This window comes from Chinchilla lanigera, unplaced genomic scaffold (genome assembly GCF_000276665.1).
Source record: "Chinchilla lanigera isolate Chin_1 unplaced genomic scaffold, ChiLan1.0 scaffold00002, whole genome shotgun sequence".
Lineage (NCBI taxonomy): Eukaryota > Metazoa > Chordata > Mammalia > Rodentia > Chinchillidae > Chinchilla > Chinchilla lanigera.
This window is the reverse complement of record NW_004955403.1, coordinates 50,532,403-50,553,527: the sequence shown is the minus strand read 5'-3', so window position 1 is coordinate 50,553,527 and position 21,125 is coordinate 50,532,403. Positions and strand designations below refer to the sequence as shown.

The 21,125-nt window shown below is 43.5% G+C and overlaps 1 protein-coding gene across 4 annotated transcripts in view; it reads left to right on the top strand.

Moving 5' to 3' along the window:
- Nuggc (nuclear GTPase, germinal center associated) overlaps positions 1-21,125 on the top strand; it is a 50,911-nt gene that overhangs the window by 5,354 nt on the left and 24,432 nt on the right. The window contains exons 1-10 of one of the 4 annotated variants that reach the window (XM_005373762.2): positions 1,247-1,265; positions 1,532-1,630; positions 4,845-4,952; positions 5,536-5,644; positions 6,391-6,613; positions 7,117-7,353; positions 9,461-9,670; positions 15,132-15,307; positions 16,602-16,620; positions 16,777-16,866. In XM_005373762.2, coding sequence (XP_005373819.1) covers positions 1,588-1,630; positions 4,845-4,952; positions 5,536-5,644; positions 6,391-6,613; positions 7,117-7,353; positions 9,461-9,670; positions 15,132-15,307; positions 16,602-16,620; positions 16,777-16,866 — 1,215 coding nt within the window. In that variant the 5' untranslated portion in view covers positions 1,247-1,265; positions 1,532-1,587. Of the gene's footprint in view, positions 1-1,246; positions 1,266-1,531; positions 1,631-4,658; positions 4,750-4,844; positions 4,953-5,535; positions 5,645-6,390; positions 6,614-7,116; positions 7,354-9,460; positions 9,671-15,131; positions 15,308-16,601; positions 16,621-16,776; positions 16,867-21,125 lie in introns of those variants that run through there. The other 3 variants (XM_005373760.2, XM_005373763.2, XM_005373764.2) reach the window with 3 other exon arrangements.

Sequence of the window (21,125 nt, the reverse complement as noted above, 5' to 3'; positions counted from 1 at the left end):
CCCAGGCTAGGCTCAAATTTGGCATCCTTCTGCCTCAGCCTCCTGGGGTGCTGGGATTACAAGTGAACACCACCATGTTTGGCTCTAATTTAGCTTTTAAACATCCTTTGGTGTGTTATCTCACTGGAAGCTTCTCATTCATTTAGTCATTCATTCAGCATTTATTGCTCTCATTGGACTTGATAGAAATACAACGTTGAAAAAATGCAATTACCTGACCTCAAAATGCTCATGGTAAAATAAGGAGAAGGAGACATAAAGAAAATTGGGTCATCATAATAACAGGAGTACACATGGAGCAGTGGGGACACAGAGGGGAATGATCGGAAATCCAGATGCCACATCACAGAACTGTCAAAACAGGAAGGAAAAGTCGGAATTCACTGGGAAGAGAAAGGGAAGGGTGCCAGACATGTGCACATAAGCGTGGAAGCCTGGAGAAACATTATGTGGGACAGACAGAGGGACAGAGAGAGTGCTGCTGCGGGAGTGCTGCTGCGGGGTAGAAAGGGAAAGAGCTCAGAACCTTGTACATAATAGGAGTTCACACCACATTCAACCAAACCCAGTATAGAACCACATCACATTGAGCCACAATGTACCAAGCACAGAAGCCACCAATCAGTTCAAATCTGCAAGCCGAGCTAAGAGTCAGAGGCTGTTTTAACTGATGACTTTTCATTTTCATTTTAATTTGGGGTTAATGTGTAAAGGAGCCACAGCTTCCTTCACTAACGGCAGGCCGGAGAGGCTAAAGAAGGTTGACATGTCAGGAGGGATTTTGCATATTTCAGAAGGGCTGGTGACTCTGTTTTTGAAATGCATGGCTGAATGCTCCCAACAGAAGCAGCAGATAAGGAGAGTGAGCTCTCTGGGTGCTCCCAACTCAGCTTGTGAGGTGCCCTCTATTTTGAGCCTCTGTAGGTCTGGGGATTCCTTCCCTGCCGAGGCTCTATCTGCCAGGGGACAGGACACAGCTGGCACTGGCTTTTGCTTTGCTCCCTGCAGGCTCCACGTGGCCCCTAGCAGGAATGCCCTCTGTTTAAAGAGGGGGTGGGGTATGAGGAAGGTCCAGAGAACCCGATTCACACAGCCTTAGGAATCCTGAAAGCTCCAGCCGCCTCCCAGCTTCTTGCTGGAAGTAAATATCATGAGGACAAAGGGCTCAGAGCTTACTTGTCTGGAGCACTGACCTCACCGAATTGGCAAAAATGTATAACTTGACTTCACAGCCCTGGCCACCAGAGATTTATTCTCATTTCAGAGTGAGTTACTTAATGATCAGAGGCAATATCCATTGGAGCTTCCGTGGATACAAATAGTACAGAAAAACAATGATCCCACATTGACCTTTGTCATACTTAAGTCAAAAGTAGTATGCTAAGCTCTGGGAGAGATTCAAAGCGAAGTTAGAATAGTCACTGCTCTTTTAGGCTCTAGTGGGGGAAACAAAGCACAAACATTTACATAGTCTTAGCTTTTGTTTTTTGTGTTTATGGTGTCTGTTGTATTTTCCCCTGGTACCTTGTAGGTCCTTTCAGGCTGGTTCTTCTCAGCAAACAATAGCAGGAGTCCGAAGACCAGGCAATGGCAGAAACAGAGGATTTGTTGGGTCCAGAGCTACCTCCAGGTAACATCCCCATAACCCCGATGGAGTAAATGGGAACTGATGACTGCTGTCTGGACAGAGGCAAATGCCTGAGATGAAGTTTAACCGTGCTTGTTCTGCAGTCAGACATTGCTTGCTCAAGGCAGTTTGTAACAGTGAATGAATATCAGTTATTTCAACAATAACTAAAGCAGCCTGTTCATAGTGAAATGAATTGTTTAACTAGAAATCAAGGTTGTGGGGTTTCCTGCCATTTTTAAAAAGGAAGGCTGTTGCATTGCCTCTCTAGGGTGAGAAGCTGAAAGTGTAAATCAGAACCAAAATGTATAATAGGTATTGTGAAATAGGAAGAAAGTGTTCAAAAGGAAGGGGAACTAGGAAGGCGGAAGGGGGAAAGGAAGGAGGGGAAAAGAAAAAAAAAATGAGAAAAGAAGGATAAAATGGAGACAAAGGTTTGTAAATAAGGAGGGGCGAGGGGTTGAGGGGAGGGGAATGGGGAAAAAAACAGGAATCAAGAGATATCATGTACAGGTACAAATTCCCTATGATGAATGTGATCATTGTGTATATTTAAATTGAACCAGTATACTTATTTTTTTTAAAAAAGGCTTCAGAATATCAGTTTAGACTCTCTGAATGTAGCTTTTCTTACAGTGAAAAGGTAAGGCCCTTCTGCCAGGTGGCTTAGCTGCTCCTCAAAGGGTGCGTCCCATTGGAGTCGATGTTGGTGACCTTCTCCCTCAGATGACCGGTGGAGGCCAAAGTGATGGCCTTTTCTAGGAAGGTGGCAGGGAGGTGACCCCCATGCACGGAAAAGAAGGACGTATCACACCCTTGGTGTTTCTGAAATTGAGGAGGAAAAGCTTCCTCATTCCCACAGGAAGATTTCCTTCAGAGGAAAGGGAAGCAGTGTTTCTGGGTCAGGGGTTAATGGTCAGCGCCTGAAGTGTGGCTGTGAATGCAAATGGAAAAACTGCAAGTTTGGGGTCCACTTGGCTGACCTTAGTGCCCAGGGATCCTTTTGCACAGAAGATCTGTGACTCTGTCAGTGATCTGAATTGACAAAGAATCTGCATCCCAGACCAGGCTGCTGGGAATCAGTTTTCAAAAGTGAAACGTGGTGGCAGCAAAAAGCAAAGGCAGCCATAGTTCGTACTGGGTCCTGCCTCCATGCACCCCTCCTGCTTTCCTAGGATAATTCCGTGTAGAATGCTGGAAGAGGCAGGTGGGTATGGAGCAACTGAAGGGAAATAAGAGCTTTGAGTCATGTTCAGGTCAGTCCATTCCAGCTGTCATTTACTAGAAAAGTCCTACCAAGCATGATGTAAGTCAAAGATGGAATACTTTCTTCCTTTCCAGATGGTTTTTCATTTTGGAAATTGAAGAGATTTAAGCCTTGCTGTTTTATCTGACATCTTAGCCTTTGCTTTGGTTGAGAAATAAGCTTGTAATCTTTTATCAGACGGATTTCTGTTTATAAAGTTGAAATAAGGGCCCTGGGTAGACAAGCTTGTCCCTTGTTTTATACTTGTGGCTAAGAGAAGATGTAAATGTTCTTTACCCAGAGAGTTCCTGAGTTAGAGTGGCCATCCTTTTACATTCTCTCCACAGACAGGTCCTGAAGACATCCTGGCATTCAGAGATGCCTTTTGGAGCAGACTGGTGGGTTTAGCCTTCAGCTGGGCCTGGAGTAGCATGTTCTTTCTTCCTTCCTGCGTCTGCTCTCCAGCTGTAGCCCTGAGCCAGCAACCACTTGGTATTTAACTCTGGTGCTGTCGTGAGACTGAGCCAGGGAGGACCGTTCCAGTTGAGCTCAATCATGAAATGAGAATGTCTAAACAGAGGTTTGAAAGTACAAACTCTGCCAACTGTCAGGATGAGCACGAGGTGGCAGAGGTACTGACTTTGGCAAATACGTGGCTCCGCATCGGGTACTGTATGAAGTGTGAGATGGCTTCAGGTTGCAGCAAAACCAGTGCTAGAAGGTGCAAGGCTGGGCAGAGGGGGAATTTCCTGAGCTGTCTGGGCAGCCAGCCTGCATCTGGAGTGAGTGGCAAAGGCGGAGCCTCAAGTCCAGCTGCCATCCTGGGTCCCTGTGGAGTTCTTCAGGGAGGATGACCTGTAGGTTACATGCAGTGTCAGAGCCTCATGCCCTGTTTGTGTGAGCCTAGGGTGTCCTGTCTCTTGGGGATCATTTCTTCCCATTCACCTCTAGCCCCAGAAGGACTGGGTTAGGATGCCTTCCAAATTCTTCACCCCATGGACTTGGCTCTTGCCCGTCTTATCAGGCAAACAGCGAAGCGGGTTTTCTAACAACCATCCAAAACATAGTGCTTTGGTTGCTCCCTTTCCTTAGGATTATGGGCCCTCCCAGCCTTTCACTGCATGACCAAGGGAAGCCACCTGAGTGAATGTGTCTGTGCAGAACCACAAATATGTGCTGCTCGTGGTTTCCATTTGTGCTGTGTAAGGAAGCAGATGCTGATATCTCTAGTGGAGAAAGGGAATATTCCCCTAACTTAATCTCTTGAAGACATCCACCTTATAGGGACTTTCCAAAACTCTTACAATGCTTATATTTTTATCAGCCCTCTCATTTTATAGATGAAGAAACTGAGGCTCAGGACAAGGGGTTATTTGTCCTGGTTTCATGGTCTGTCTTCCTTTGCGTTTTATTTATTTTTGCGATACTGGGGATTGAAACTCCATTGGCCCACTCTACCACTGAACTATACTTCCAGCACATTTTATTTTGAGAAAGGGTCTCACACAAGCTAGCCTTGAACTTGGAAAGGGCAAAAGATTTATTCAATTTGAAGAGAAACCAGAGCATTAGCCTTGAACTTGAGGTTCTCTTGCCCTAGCCTCCCAAGTAGCTGGGATTATAGGCATGCTTGGCTTGATTTCTGCTTCTTGTCAATCCTTTCTTCATGTGGAAAGGCCTGTTTCCCCCCCACACGCAGCCCTGTTTGGGGATTTTTCTCTTCACAGTTGGTTGATTTTCTAAAACTTGGTATTTGGTGAGGAATGTCCAGCTGCACTGGCTTCTGAGGACTTCCAAGTAGAAACTTTCCATCTGGGGAGATATGTTGGACTTTATATTTTAGAACCGAATACAAAACATCCCATGACTCTGTGAAGTAGGGGCCCAACTAGGATGACCCCACAATGATCTTTTCCTATGGGTAGACAGAGCCCAGACCTCTAATTTTTTATGATTTCTGTTTGTCTCTAGTTGATGACGATGATCTCTTTAAAGAACCAATGAAGAAAAGACGACGATCAGATCGAGAGCAGTGTTTCCGAGCCTTTCCCTCGGTGGAACAAAGTGCTCTCAAGGAATGTGAGTGTCATGAAACTTTGACAGCTTGTTTTAACCTGTTCTGTCTTTTCAAAATGTGTTAAAATGCTCCAAGGAGGAGAAAGTTAAATTCCAAAGCTGGATGAACCAGTTCCTCTACCCGCCTCAAAGTCTCTGCAGGGATGTGGAATTTGACAATCAACTTGCGGGCTGTTCTGTTTATCAATACAACCATTTCCTGATTAGAACAGAGATGTGAAAATGGTTGGTTTGATGCTTTAGTGGGTGTTTATATGGTGTCTTTGCATTTTGTGTGTGTATGTTGCCTTCTGACCACTGCAAGGAGAGAAGAATCCAGAAGAGGCTGAAGCCCACCACAAAGCGTATGATGTCTTCTGTTATGAGAGCTGCACAGCAGGCTGGCTCCTTGGAGGGGTCAGAACCAACACTGCTGTCTCTAGTGAGACATTTTCTCCAGCATGATAGCTTGCTCTTGCATTTAATGGGCTTTTCATGTCATTTCTCCTTTCCCCTCTCTGTGATATGCAGCAGACTCCTCCTTTAGAGACCAGTACTTGATCTTTTCTGGGTACATCCCAGGTAACTCATTTTCTATTGATTCCAGATGAAAAATTGGAGTCACGGACCAGAAGAGTTTTGAGCAACACTTATCAGAAACTAATTCAGTCTGTCTTCCTGGATGACAGCATTCCTAACGGGATCAAGTATCTCATGTGAGTCTGAACTCCATATCTTCAAATTGGACGTCAGTGTCTTTCCTTAGCTGACTGAGGTGCTTTCCCACCACACCAGAAAGGAGTTTTTGTTTAGAAACTAAGCAGAGAAGCTGAAAGTGTCTGTAGCTATGGACCATTATCATTGAGAGTTGCTATCCATTGTGCCGTCACTGTTACAAGTGATCTGCCATGTCTAGTTTCTTTTCTGTCGACAGCCCAATAAGGTAGGAACTCTTAGGGTCACCTCACTCTATGGAAATTGAAGCTCAGAGAGGCTGAGACATTGAGCAGAGAGGGACGCACTACTGATGAGTGAAAGGGCCCCGAGTGTGACCCTGGCCATGTGACCTCTGAGCCTATTGTCCCCAACACTGTGCCCAGCTGACCTGAGGACTTGAGCGGTGCTAAGGTTACAATTTCCCCTGCTCAGTAAGACTCTGGGTTGCTCCTAATACTACTTTACCTCTGCAAAAGTTTTATTGGAGACAATAATTTGCAGTTCCCACAGAACACAAACAAGGATGTCGTGCGTCTATATCTATGTAGACAGTATCAAGTATTTTTGCATAGTCTCATTTGCTTCCCCGCCAACTCTGTGTAGGAAACAGGGATTAATGTTCCCCTTTGACCAAGGAGGTAATGACTTGCCGGGGATTAGAACGCAGTTCCTTTGTATTCTGGTCTGATATGCTTCCCGGTATACTTTGATCATCATAACAACGTGCATTTAAACATGGATACAGAAACAGACTTCTTGCCATGATTGAAAAGCCATCATTGGAGCCAATCTACATTGGATTATTTGGAAGCACTGGGGCAGGAAAGAGCTCCCTGATCAACGCCATCATCCAGCAAGCAATGTTTCTCCCAGTGTCTGGAGACAGCATATGTACTTCCTGTGTTGTGCAAGTGAGCTCGGGCTGCTGTGAGCAGTACGAGGCTAAAATCCACCTTCTCTCTGACCAGGCAAGTGTTTCTTCTCTTTTCCCTCCCTGCTTCTGTCCTTCCCTCCCCCACTTTCTTTCTTCCTTTTTCTTTTCATTTTCCTCTCCCTCTTTTCCTTTCCTTCTCACTCTTTTCCTTTCCTTCTCCCTCTTTTCCATTTTCCTTCTCTCCCTTTCTTTCTTTTTTCCTTTCTCACTCTCTCTTAGAGATTAACCCTATATTCCTTGTAAATCCAGCTCACATCTTTGTTGAATGAAAAGGAGCATCCAGAACCAGCAAGTTCAGTAGAGTGTGATGGGTTCCAGCCCTGGTCTTTTCACAGCTCTCCGTGAGACAGAGAGCCAGCCATAGCCCTCTTTGGATCCTTGTCTCTTCGTCAACAAAACAAGGGGTTAGAGGAGCTGATCATAGGTTTCCTGATGTGAATTTCAGCTCCTGCCTCAACCAGTGCAGGGCATCCTTCCTTTTATTACTCTTTTCTCCGTCTGGGTCATGAGGGGCATGGTCCTGCTCTTTCTTGGCAGGAGTGGAAGGAGGAGCTGAAGAACTTGACTAAACTTCTGCACAAGACAGAGGAGCCTGGCGGAGAGGATGTGGATGAGGATGTCTGGGACAAGGATGAGGCCATGGAAGAGGCCATCTGGAAGTTGCAAGTGGTCTATGGAACCGGGGCGGAAAGGAAGAACTATGAGGACTTACTAAGAGTAAAGCCCAAGGGGAAGATTCCCACCTCAAGAATCATCACCCTCAAGGCGGAAGAGGTACCTTCAAGATTTTATTTTCTCCATTTTATTATGAGTCTCAAATATAACAGTTGAATCTATTTAGGGGAGCACCCCAAGGTACAATATTTTTATTTTGAAACAAATTGGTACCCAAATGAGAATTATCCATGATGCATGTTATCTTTCATTATTTATGGCTGTAAAATTGGATTTTTTAGAGTCTGGGCTACATAGTGAGTTCAAGGTCAGCCTGAACTACATAGTGAGACCTTATACAAACAAACAAACAAACACTGTACATTTTAAAACCTATTTTTTTTTCTGAAAATTCATTTTTGAAAAGTTGTCATTCTATTGGTAAATCTGGTAATTATTGTAGAAAATAAGAACAATTGTTCACACTTGTCTTAAAATTTAATGTTCAATTGCCCCCAATCAACAAAACAAGTCCTTCTTAAACATTTATTACTATTTATGTAATTAAATTTCCGTAGACAGTTTGTATTATAAAGTTTAATGTATTTGATTCTTTAAGAGTATTTTAAATGCTCAAAAAGCACCTCAAAACCCAAATGAATGAAACCTTTTCAAAGCACTCAGCTATCTCTTGAATGCCTAGAAAATAAAACAAATACAGCAGCTTTGCAGGGGGTGGGGTGGTTCTGATCACTGAACCTAGGGCCTTTGCTGTACACTACATCTCCATCCCTTTTTTTATCTTTGGATGCAGGTTGCGAAGGTACTAAATTGCCCAGGCTGGATTTGAACTTTCGATACTGCTGTCTCAGCCCCCAGCATGCTGGGATTACATGTGTGTGCTACCATACCTGGCTTACAGTAGCCATTTCTTACATTTACATGGATATTGCTATTAAAATGATATTCTTATTTCCAAAAACACAGTTATAACACTGGTTACTTCATTTGATTACACACAATTTAGACAAAGATTTAGATAGCCTCTTCATTTCATTGCCATCGCTGTATTTGGAAATGTTTTTCCCAGTGTTAAAAGTTTATTATTGAAACAAGGGGAGTAGAGCTACCATTTACAAATTTACTTTTGCAATTTATGAATCAGAGGTTTTTGTTAGAGTCTAGACTGAGTTGAGACAATTCGAATTCTTCTTCCATGGTGGTCTGCTCGCAACCGCAATACACTGGACTGACCAGTCTTCTTGTAGAAAGAAGCTTTTCAAGCCCATGCCTCTCCTGCACATCCCTTGAATCATATCTGCTCTATTTTTAATTATCTTAAAGAACCCATACTATCTCTTCTTTCACAATTTGCCCTTTTATTAGAATTGATGAACTCCATTACTCTGTACACAGATTGCACTAAACCTACCAACTTGGTGTACACTTTTTAAAAATGAGCACTCTTTCTTTCAGGATCAGTCTATAGGTGTTTATTAGCAACACCACCATAAATCCCAAATCTGCTGTCCCGTGAAGTTTCCCCAGTTGTGATTCATTGCCATAACTGCTCACATGAATGTGTCACTGTCCCTTTTTAAGCAGGAACAGGAGGCTGAGAGCAGTTCTCTACCCCATGTACTGTTGTTAAAATGTCGTGAAAAAGCCGAGAACCATATTTTTTTTGTACTAAGAAGACAAGTTTTAAAAATATTTTAATGTTTGTCTTATTTTTTAAAAATCATTTTCAAAGATCAGTTTTCCAATTAATTTTCACTTCATAAGATACAGTGACCATATGACTATTGATATTTTTATAGTCATGGCTGGATTTCTGATAACTGAAATGTTCACGTTTGCTATGGGGGAGGAATCCACTGTCTACAAAATTGAGAAAAGTGTGTGAATTACATTCATTTTAGAATCCAGTGGAGTTGGGAAGGTACATTTATTATCCAGTGCTGCTATGACTTCCTGAAGTCCCCTTCTAGCTCACTTGGGTTTCTTCATCTCTAAATTAAGGACCTTGAACTTCTAGATCTGCAGCGTCCCTCATGGCTCTCAAAGTCTCGGCTCTGGCAGAGCAGATCCCGGGCCTGCTGACCCCCATTGTCCAGGCTTTTGTCACTGTCACTCAGCACACTTTCCATTACCCACATCCCAGCTAGCCCAGGGCAAGGGAGGTGGGAGCATGGCTGGTATGCGTAATGTTGTCCCTCCTTCTCAGGCAGGAGAGCTGTCTGTCAAGCTGGACCCCTACATCCGCACTCAGAGGAGGGATGGGGATGGAGAGTCAGGCGAGACAGGAATCTGGCCCTTGATCAAACACGTAGAAGTGACTCTTCCCAGATCTGCGCTGATTCCAGAAGGGATCGTGCTGGTGGACATTCCGGGCACCGGAGACTTCAACAGCAAGAGGGATGAGATGTGGAAAAAGGTGATTCTCGTTCATGGGGCTTCATTCCTTCTCCCCTTGACTCTTGCACCTTTTCTAACAACAAAGGATGTTCTGCTTTCAGTCTAAGGGCTTTCCTTGGACTTATTTCTTTTTAATTTTAATTTATTTTAAAAATAAAAGAAGGAAAACATATTAACAAACAGAGATCCATTTACAAAATAGCATAAAAACAATACAAACAATACAGAGTTACAGACAAAGTTGTAGGAAATTAACAATGGTTATTGTGTTACCTATTGATATCTTCAAAGTGGTTTCTCAGGAAAACAAATATTGACATGCAAGATTGATCAAACAAGTAATCATTAACTGTTCCTTTCAGTAAAGTGATAGAAGACAGTAGTAAAACTATGTTAGCTATCCTGTGTATACATACATACATAATTTCCCCTTCTTTCCCTTCTCTTTCCCATACCCCAGTTGCCCTTTACTTTTGAGCAGTTTCCTTTCATTTCACAATGTCTATCATACCTCCTAGTTTTTATTCACTCTTTCAGGTTCTTACACTAGTGAGACAATACGTTACTTACACATGCAGGTCTGATTTATTTCACTTATGAGTATGGTCTCTAGTTGTGACCATTTACCTATAAAAGCCTCAAGTTTATCTTTCTTTATAGCTGAGTAATATCCATTATATAAAAGTACCACAAGTCTTTTATCCATTCCTCAGTGGATGGACATTTGGGTTGCTTCCACAATTTAGCAATTACAAATTGCGCTGCTATGAACATGGGTGCACATATATTGCTGTGATATGATGTTTTCAGACCTTCTGGGAAAATACTCAAAAGGGGAATAGCTGGGTTGAATGGGACCTCTAAACCTAGTTTTCGGAGGAATCTCCAAACTGTTTTCCACAGTGGTGTCACCAGTCTGCATTCCCACCAGTAGTGGAGAAGAGTTCCTGTTTCTCCACAGCCTCTCCAGTGTTTGTTATTGGTTGATTTCTTAATGCTATCCATTCTTACTGGGGTGAGATGAAATCTCAATGTTGTTTTAATTTGCATTTTTTTAATGATTAATGATGTTGAACATTTTCTCATGTATTTATTTGCCATTTGTATTTCTTTATCTGAGAAGTGTGTGTTCATCTCAGATGCCCATTTTTGGATTGGGTCTTTGAACTGGGGAGGGGCTGGTTTTTTTAAATTCTTGTTTTTTTGTTTTTTTTGGTTTTTTTTTGGTTTTTCTCCGGTACCGGGAACCAAACTCACGACCTTGCGCTTGCCAGGCAGGCGCTTTTGCCCCTGAGCTAAATCCCCAGCCCCTTTAAATTCTTTATATGTTCTAGATAGAAGACCTTTGTCTGAAGGACAGTCAGCCAAAATTTTTTCCGAATTTGTGGGTTTTCTTTTTACTCTACTGGTGATTTCTTTAGATGTGCAGAAACTTCTCAGTAGGATGAGATCCCAGTTTTTGATTCTTTGAATTATTTCACATACAGTTTGGTTTTTGTTCATGAACTCTCTGCCTACCCCTGTCATCAAGGTTTTTACCTACTTTCTCTTCCAATAGATTTAGTGTTTCTGTTTCAATGTTGAGATCTGTGATCCATTTTGACTTGAGCTTGGTGCATGGTGATAGACTTGGGTCTATTTTCAGTCTTTGGCAGGTGGCAAACCAATTTTTCCAGCACCATTTGTTAATGAGGCTATCGTTCTTCCAATGAGTTTGTTTGGCCCCTTTATCAAAGATTAGGTGGCTGAGTGTGTTTGTGGTTGTGTCTATGTCTTCCAGTCTGTTCCATTGATCTTCTGATCTTTTTTTAGCCAGTGCCATGTTGATTTTATTACAGTAGCTTTATAGTATAATTTCAGGTCAGGGATTGTGATTCCACCTGACTTGTCCTTGTTGCACAGGATTGCTTTTGCCATTCTGGGTTTCATTGGAATTAAATTCTGCTTCTTTCCATGTTCTGGAATCACCGTGTAGATCTGGTGGCCGGAACAAGGGTGTGTGATGTAACAAGGGCCTGCAAAGGAGAGGCCTGTGAGTAAGCAGAGTACCCAAGCACAGAGTGGCACAGGCCATGAGCACTCAGGGTGCGGAACAGAGCAGCTAATCACTAAAGAACCCAGAGGCTGCAGTCGTGTCGGTTATAAGGAGCAGAAACCTGCTGAACTGACACCAAGCCCAAAGGAGCTTATGGAAAGGATACCGAAGGATCTCATGAGACACGGGCAGGCCTCCTCAGAGTCACCTATGAGGATCAAAGAGCTGCCCCTGTCTCTGTCTCTGCAGGTGTCTTGTGATTCTGCTTTCCTCTGCACAAACCCTGCTTCTGTCTTAGCTTTCTTTGCCGTATGGTTCCACCTGGCCAAAAATGACCATCTTAGCCCAGTCTATAATCTTGTAGTGCATGGGCCTACCACTGTCCAGTTTTATACCTTTTAGCACAAATTCCCAAAAGGAAGACTCTGATAGATTACTGCCCAGTTTAATGGATTAATCCTCAGGTTAGGCATCAGTCTCTACCCCAATTAGCTATGGCCGGAGGTGGTGATCTGGATTATGGTCCATCCCTTAAGCCAGAGGCTTGGTTATGAGTTCACTTCCCAGCAAGAGAATGATCAGGCACCTCCTGGATGTGAGCTGAGGAGGCTGCCCTAGATGTGTGGACGAAGAGTGAAGCATTAGGGAAGTTTAATCTGCACCTTATACTCAGGCGGTGAGGTACTTCTAAGAATGTATCTCTTTGTTCCTTTATCAAATACGCACAATATCCTGTGTGCTGAGAATGCAAAGATTATAGCTAATAGTAATAGTAACAGCAGACATTTACTGACCTGTGCTAAGTACCATTGTAATGGAAGCAAATTGCACCTTATAACACCGAGATCGTAGCCCTGCCAAGATGCCGCTGCACTTAACATGCACTGTTACCTTACATGGTAAAACTCAATGCAAAGTGGCTGAAAACATGCTGATTGTGACCTCTTATTAAGAATCACATGCAGCCATCCCTTGGTATCACTGAGGGATGTGCTGCAGGACCCCTTGTGGATACCAAAATTCTCAGATGCTCAAATCCCATATATCAAATGGTGTAGATTTGCATATGACCTACACATGTCCTCCTGGATTCTTGAAATCATTTCTAGATGACCAATAGGACCTAATACAGCGCAAGTGCTATGTAAACAGTTGTGCTGTATTGTGTGGGGAATGGAGGCAAGAAAATGACATACTTAGGGTGGGAAAAGCTTTAAAAGTATTTCCCATCCATTTCAGCATCCTTTGTCTTGGTCAGCTGACTCAGACCTGGCCATGGGAGCCTCATTTTCCACCAGGTCCTAGCTCTGGGAGTGGAACCACCCACCTTGGCTCATTCCGGCAGAGGCAGCCTGGGGAGGCGGCCAGGCCCTTTCTCTGGATGAAGCGTGGTTACAGACAGTTCAGATATGCTGGGCAGCTCATCAAAGCCAGCAGAGCTGGCTGGAAACACACTCCGAGGAGGGCGGCTGGCGCAAGGGATGGTGTTTGGCCCCGGCTTCTGCATTCCTGTGGTTTTGTGACAGCCTCTCACAAGCAGTTACTGAAGACTGTCCTGCTTCCAGGGAAAGCCAAGCGCAGTGACACATCTCACCGGCTGCCAATTCTGCATCCCTAAAAATGATAACAGATCAAACATCCTGGGTCAGCCACTTAGAAGTTGTGTGACTTTTGCTGTGTTCTCTAACCCCTTGGAGGCCCCTTGTCATCCTGGGGAAGGCTGGGGCTGAGGTGCCAGGTGCCATCCCACCCACTCTGCAGTCCAATCAGTCTTACTGTTTTGTGACTTCCACCCACCTTAACTGTATCAAATCCTGGCGCTCAGGAGCTTTGTGTGGGGCCTGAAATTGTACCACTGCAACCTTAATGATTGCAGCCCTTTTCCCAGTTAATATGTGCTTTACTAAGCACCTGTAGGTTTATCAAGACCCTGGGGAACACAGGGTGAGAGGCCCTGCCCCAGAAGAGCTCCCACCTGGGGCCCCTTGACCCTCCACACCTGCCTGGACAGTTGCTGCCCCTGTGGACACTGTTTCTCTGAGTTGGTGCCCTGTTTCACTGAGTTGATTATAATTTGAGAAGCAGAAGGGTGCAATTGTTCCTGTTTTCTTGTCTATTCACAAATAGAGGAGAGTCAGGCTCCCTAATTGGGTGACACTACTTGGTCACTTTGCCTCTCAGGGTCTGTTTTCTTCTCCATGGTCCAGAGGTTTGTCTATCTCAGGAAACATATGCTTTTTAAACCTTGAGCCGTGAGGCCAAAGGACTTGTGGACAGAGGGTGGGTGTATTGAGCACATGAGAGCTCTAGATCTTCCATTCCAAATTCAACCAAAGCAGCTGTGTTTTAAAAGTCAAGTTTATATGTTGCATTTTCCCTCTGTGCATTTACTCTGAGCTGGATACTTACCAAGGGAAAGGATACTGGTACTGCCTTGTCTTAAGGAGAGGGATCGGGGGACATTTTAGGGACAGGGAGTGGTAGAGAGAGCCACAGCGGGGGAGTTAGAAAACTTGCTCTCTAGTTCAAAAGCAGGTTTTAGGCAAAGCAAGTTTGAAACGCACTACTGTAGATCGAGGTCTCTCAACCTCATGATGTTTGGGGCCAAATAATTCTTTGTTATGCATAGCTATTCTGGGCATATAGGTCAGTTAGCCTTTGTTCACTAGCATCCCCAAATTGCAATAATTATAAATATGTTCAGCTATTACCAGATATCCCCCGGGCCACAAAATCTCCATTAGTTAAAACTGCTGGTATGAAGCACAATCATGATTTAATTATCAAGTTCCAAACTTGTGACACCTGTATGTGCAAAGTACAAATAAACTCAATACCTTATACAGACATAAGACAAGCAAAACAGCACAATAAGAAAAGCAGCACAGGGAAACGCATGGTTACTTGATACCCAGAAGTTGCATAGTTAATAAAGCAGTATATATGCTATTAGTTAGTAGTGATTTCATGTTCATTGGCCTCTGCAGCTTGGATCATAGGGTGTCTGGCTCCCTGCTGCCGCATGGTGGCCGTGTGCCCAACATGCAGGAAAAAACATCCAAAGGATGCCAAAAGCTGACAGCTTTGGGTAGCTGGACAACCTAAACCAGTTCTGTAGAAACAATTTATTTTCTCTAGAGGACAACAGAGGTGAGCAAGTAAGTGGCAGATCAGGAGGACTGATTTTGAGAACTCCGTCAATCAGTCGCTCCAAAGACAACTGCAAAGCTCTGGTGTGGGCCAAACACTGTGCTTGAGGTACTGGATTTCAGGATGAGAGGTGCAGACAGCCCTTTCCCTTCAGGGGAACAGAGGTGCGCTGCACGGTAGCTCTGACAGGTCCCATGGTAGGTAAGTCTGGGTGTTATAGACTCAGCGGAGAGACAGCAAGCCCCAGAACGGAGTTGCCTTCCCATTCTGACACCTAGTCCGGCATGTTCTACAGACCATTGATAAGTGCTCAGTGATCTGGGTGATCAGTGACGTAGAGAGAGTTTCTGGGGGAAGAGCCCATGAAGACCTTCTGAATGAAAGCATCAAAGCCTGCCAGCGTGGCTTCTGCAGGGACATTGCCCTGGTGGTCACCAAGACAGACAAACTCAACCTGCCGGAGTATCTCAGGTATGGTGCTGGGCTTGTGGGATGTGGGTGCCAGCCAGCGATTTTCTTCTCTGCGTCTTGACTACACTAATGAAAGAACTTGACATCATTTCAGGCTTCAGGATGTGACTACTAGGGGTGAAAGAGAAGCCTGGGTGACTTCCTGGGACGTTAGGATGCGTGGGTGGGTGGTCTCTGGAATCTGAACCACCTGACTCCCTGTCAGGTGTGCCAAGCCAGCTGTCCTTGACACAGCTCTGGGGTGTCACTCACATATCTGACATACAGTTGTTACAGTGTAGTTGGTACAGTGTAGATATGACAGTATAGATGCCTGACCACTAAGAGCTACTTCCTGTAAGACTCTGGTCTGGAGCAGCTTTGAAGTATAAGGTTTTAGTTCTGATTTGTCCACTGCTGAGACTTTTTTACTCATCTGAAAAAGAGCCCCCAAGTTTTAAAACTTTGGTCCAAAGTAAAATATTCTGTTACAGTAACAGTCTAACAACTAATAATGAAAGGTAAGTACCCTAGAGCTTAGTGTATGTTAGCAGATGTTGTTTTCCGTGTAGATCTCTGCTACCCCCAAGTAACCAGAAAACTTAGCTTCCATGTTGCGACACTTCTGAGAGTGTAAGGGGGCCCAGCAGAGGAGCAGCGGGTATGAATTGGGCCGTGCAGGGCACACAGAGCACGGGGACGTGGGATATGACCTTGCTGGCACTTCTCTGCTCTCACAGGACTTTTGGGCCAGTCTCGTCCACCATTTCCTCCTGCCCCAGGGAAGCTCTAGTCTAACTGTGGGGTATAGAATTCACACGTTCTCATGATCTGGGTCAGAATCTCAGTTTCTCTTTTTCCCCTGGAGTTTTGCCCTACTCCACTCTCTACCATGAGATAGTATCTCAAACTCATCCTTTCTACTAAACATAATGAAATCTGATTTGATAAGTGTCCATTGAATTGTGGTAGGAACTGCAGGTTGTCTAGTCTCTGAACTCTTGGTCTAAAAGAGAGTTAAGTGGTATAGGAAAGGGACAAGCAAAGTCCTGTGGGGACCCAGGGTGAGAGGGCTGCCTTCCAGATGGGATGGGAAGGGAGGCCGCAGGAAATTTCAGAATGCAAAATCTGGCTCATTGATGAAAAGAAGGCATTTTTCCCCAAATAGACCCTGGAGGTGGATCAAAAAGGGGATATTGGACCAAAGTGAGCTCATATAAAGACCTAGAGACATGGTTTTTAGGAAAAGTCAGAAGACTGCTGGGACATATAATAAAAGTTCAGTAATTATGACATTTTTCTAATCTCATTTCAGGGAAAGAAAAGTGGGAACTGTAAGTATGGACCAGTTATTTTTCAACAATACTTTTTATGATCAGTACTACATAATACCAATATGCACATATTTGACAGTCTGGATGTCTTACCATTTCATCACTATTAATAACCATAGCTTCTTTGCATGCTTTTTATTTTCTTTCACAACCTAGCAAGTTATTCAAAATCAGCAAGAGGCGGTTTTGGAAAGAAACAAAACAATAAAACTACAAAGGAGTAGAATTCTCAAGGAAAAGCTTAAAGTAAGTTTACAAATTTTCCTATGTATTTTTTTTTTCTTCTCAGCTCCTGGAGTTTGAGAAACAGATGTGTATTTAGCCTTGTGTATTAGCAAAGGCAGAAAGCATAAGAGTGTATCATTTGGACTTAACTCTGCCCTATTGCTTAGTACCTCTGAGACTTTAAGCAAGTTATATTACCTCTCTGAGCCTCCACTTTCTCTTCTGTAAAGTGGAGAGATAATAACTTCTGCCTCTGTGATTGTGATTGTTAGAAGGATTAAATGAGGATATGCTCTCCTGAGAAAGATGTCTAGGCAAATCAAAGATCACTCTACAGCTTGTGTTTCCCTATAGAATCATGGAGGAAACACAGGAAAGATGGCTGAATCACACAGGCATAGGGGAAGGTGGTATTGGGGAGTGGTTCAGGGAAAATTTCCAGCCTCTTGAATGGAAATGTAAAGAACCAGTAGTCTTTAGTAAGGTGAAGGAGTAGGGGAAGGGGCACTTGTGGCAGAGGCAAGAACATGATGAAGTAGGCTGCTGATTTAGCCACTTTCCCATCACTAGGACAAAATACCCAACACCCACAATTTGCAGGAGGAGGGGTTTATTTGACTCGCAGCCTTCGGTGGGTTTAGTCCATGGTTGGCAGACCCCAAGGCAGAGATGCCATGGTGGAAAGGAGCACAGCTGCTCATCCGATATCTGCCAAGGAGGATGGGGGAGAGAGAGGGAACTGGGACAAGAATATACCTCTCCACGTCACATCCTCAGTGACCCACCTCAAACCAGACCCCCACATCCTTATAGCACATTCAGCTACTGAACTTATCAATGGGTGAATCCCCTGATGAGTACAGCGCCCCCATGATCCAATCACCTTCCACACACATGAAACTTTTGGAGGACACTTTAGATCTAAACCGTGTTTGGTGAACTTTGTGTGCATAGTTTTGAATGAATAGCTCAGCAAAGTGTGTATGTGGTGCGGGGGGTTGTTGTTCGGGCTGAGCTGCATTTTCCAAGCTTAACTAATCATTCTGTGGGAACTTTAGTGTTCCCTTAAGTTATTTTTACTATTTTGTCACTAAAATAGTGCAAACATAAAACTTCTTATTATAATAGTCTTATGCAGCTGCAGCTATACAATGGAAACCAACTTTAAGATGAAATATAAAGAGAACAGAAGTGATGTATCAGAGTATTATGTGATAGATGATCTGGTTTTGCCAAAACTAGATCTTCAGCGCTGGATTGAATGGTAAAAACATTTGGCCTGTGTCTTGTTCTATATTCAATGGCTTTCTGTCCTTTGACTTCAGTGATATTGATGCAGAAAATGTCTTTGTATTATGTATATGGAATTGAATACGTGAAAGCTTTCTTTCTAATTCATTGTGACCAGGCCAACTCGTCTATTAAACAATTGAATGCCAGTTTTCATGAGGTGATAATTCAGTAGAGCTGCTCTTGATCTTTTAGTCTTGTTGATATTTTAAAAAGTACACATTTTACAAGGACCTAATCAGATTATTTGTGGAATGGAAAACAAAATACTTTAATGCACAATTCACAGCTAGCTTTACTGCTAATAAATGTGGCAAATTGGTTTGCATGAGAGTATCTGGGCAGCAGGATGTCAGCTTGTGGGGCAGTGCAAGTTCTTTTGAGGTCTACAAATCCTATTGTTTGAATGACTGTGAAAACTTCACTTGTAGTACATGCCTTCATTGGGAGCAAATTTAATTTTAATAATAAAATATGAGAAAGAAGGTTATTATGAGGTAGTCATTAATATAGTTATTGGCTGATATTTTTTAAAATTATAGAGTGAAAATTATGAAAACCAAAGACAAAGACGCTGGGGGTGGGGGTAGCCCAGTGGTAGAGTCCCTGCTGAGCATGTGTGAGGTCCTAGATTCAATTTCCAAAGATGAAACAAACAAACAACACTACCACTAGGGAAAAAGAGCCCCTAGACAGCCTGGGACAGAGGACTAGGAAGGCACTGGGAGAAGAAAAACGAGGTCAGAGAAGGTGAGGGAGAAGAGTTAAGAAGGAAGAAGGCTCAATCTTTTTAAAGCTGCCAAGGAATCTTATAAGGACTTAAAACTGCTCATTGGTTTCAGTGAGCTGATCCTGCATGAGTCTTCAGGGTGAGCACCAGATTTGAACCTGGGTTACAGTGGGTTGTGTCAGCTCCTCATTCGAGAGACTGATTTGTCAAGAGACAAAGAGAGGGAAGGATGGCCTCACGCACCGTGTTAGCTTTCTCAGTGCGTAGGCACAATATCCAACACTCACACCTTAAGGGAGAAGAGGCTTAATTTACTCACGGTTTCAGTCCATCGTCAGTTGGTTCCAAGGCAGAGACATCATGGTGGAAGGGTCTAGTGGAGAAGAGCTGCTTAGTTCATGGCATCAGGAAGCAGAGCAGGGGAGCAGTGCCAGGGCAGAGGGGTGAAGGACCAGACAGAGACCCCAAGCCCCCTCCTCCATGACCCCCTCAGACATACCTGGACGTGTGCCCCACCAGCCCCAAGGACAGATCCCAAAGCCAAACAAGTTGAAACTCCACTGCCACACACACACACACACACACACACACAAATTATTCTAGGCACGTTTCCCTGCCTGCTAGTCAAAACAGCCCTTGCTCTCAGTGCTAGAAGGAAGGAGTGGAAAGAGAGCTTTATTATGGTTTCTGTTCTTCTTATCCTTCCTCCGAGCCTTGGGAGACTCACCACGCCTTAGTCCATTTGGTCTGGTAGAGCAAAAGCACCCTAGAGGAGGTGACTTGTAAGCCACAGACATTTCTCACAGCTTTGGAGGCTGGCACTCCAAGATCAAGGGGCTGGCACATTCGGTGTCTGGCAGATGCCCATTTCCTGACTCACAGAGTGATGGTCATCGTCTTGCTGTGTCTTCATGTGGTGGAAAGGGTGGAGGGCTTTCTTTTTTAAGGGCACTAATCCCACTAGGAAAGGCTCCACCCTTATGACCTAATCACTTCACAAGGGCCCCACCTCCTAAAACCATCACCTTGGGGGTTAGGATTTTATCATACAGATTTTAGAGAAGCACAGATGTACAGTTCATAGCATTCTGAGTGACTTGTTTCATTTTTATCAAGAAAGCTTATTTTCCTAAAGCAATTTGAATGGGGACATTATTTGACTAGGGAAAAACACTAGCATTTTTTTAAAACTGAAGAACATAGGTTTTAACATTGTCTTTTTGGCAGATAAAGCTAACAAAACCTTCCCCTTTCTCCCAAAGCTCTGGAATTTTCTTAATCTGTAGGCTGGAACTTCCCTTAGCTTTGACATCTGGAATTTTGAAAGACACCAAGGGAAATCATAAAGACAGCTTTTCATAACATGTGTGCTGAGAACAAGGCCGAGGCCAGTGCCGGTGACCCCATAGCACATGCCCTGCCCCTTGCTGGCTTGTGAGTGGCTCTGGGAGTATTCTGTGCTCACAGAAGACTCCTGGTCATGCTCAGAACAGCCTTTGGGACAAAGGTCTGTCGGCAGAAGACAAGTATGGCAAACGCTGGCCTGTTGGACCAGCTCACTGTAGGGAAATCACTGGAGCAGGGTGTCCAGGCATTTCAGTTAACACCCACTATAGATTCAAATCAGCCGTTCCCTGGCTCATTCAGCTCACTTGACTATGAAAATTACTGATGGCTGTGCATAAATGAGGCTTTGTCTGATTGAAATCATTTTTATTTAAACTGTCAAAGATCATTGGGAGTGATTACACTCAATTTATAAGTCTTATTTACAACTCTAGAAATCTTTGGGCAAAAACTCTTGCTTTGATTCATGCTTCTTTAGCATATACAGTTGACAGGTTTGATTCCTTCATGAAATTGCACCATTTTAAGCCCAATTATATTTCTTACAGACATTTTAAACTATAGTCATGAACTTTGGTCCTACAAATACCTGTAAAAATAAGTGTAACATACACAGATTATGGTGCTTGCAAATCATTTCTGAAACTCAATGTAAAATAATTTATACACAGGATTTGGTTCATTTCATTATCACCTTTATAATTATTTTTATACCTTTAAGGCTGCAAAGTATCTTCCCCTCCCCCTGGAAAGCAAATGTTTCATATTTCTAAAAGATCTAGGATATCTCCAATTTTAAGGTATACCACAATTTTATGTCTCTCTAAAAAAGAAAAAAAACCTTCCAATTAAACTATGACATAATGTTTTCTTATTAGAGTTTTTATTTTATATTATCAAAAGAGCTGTATTA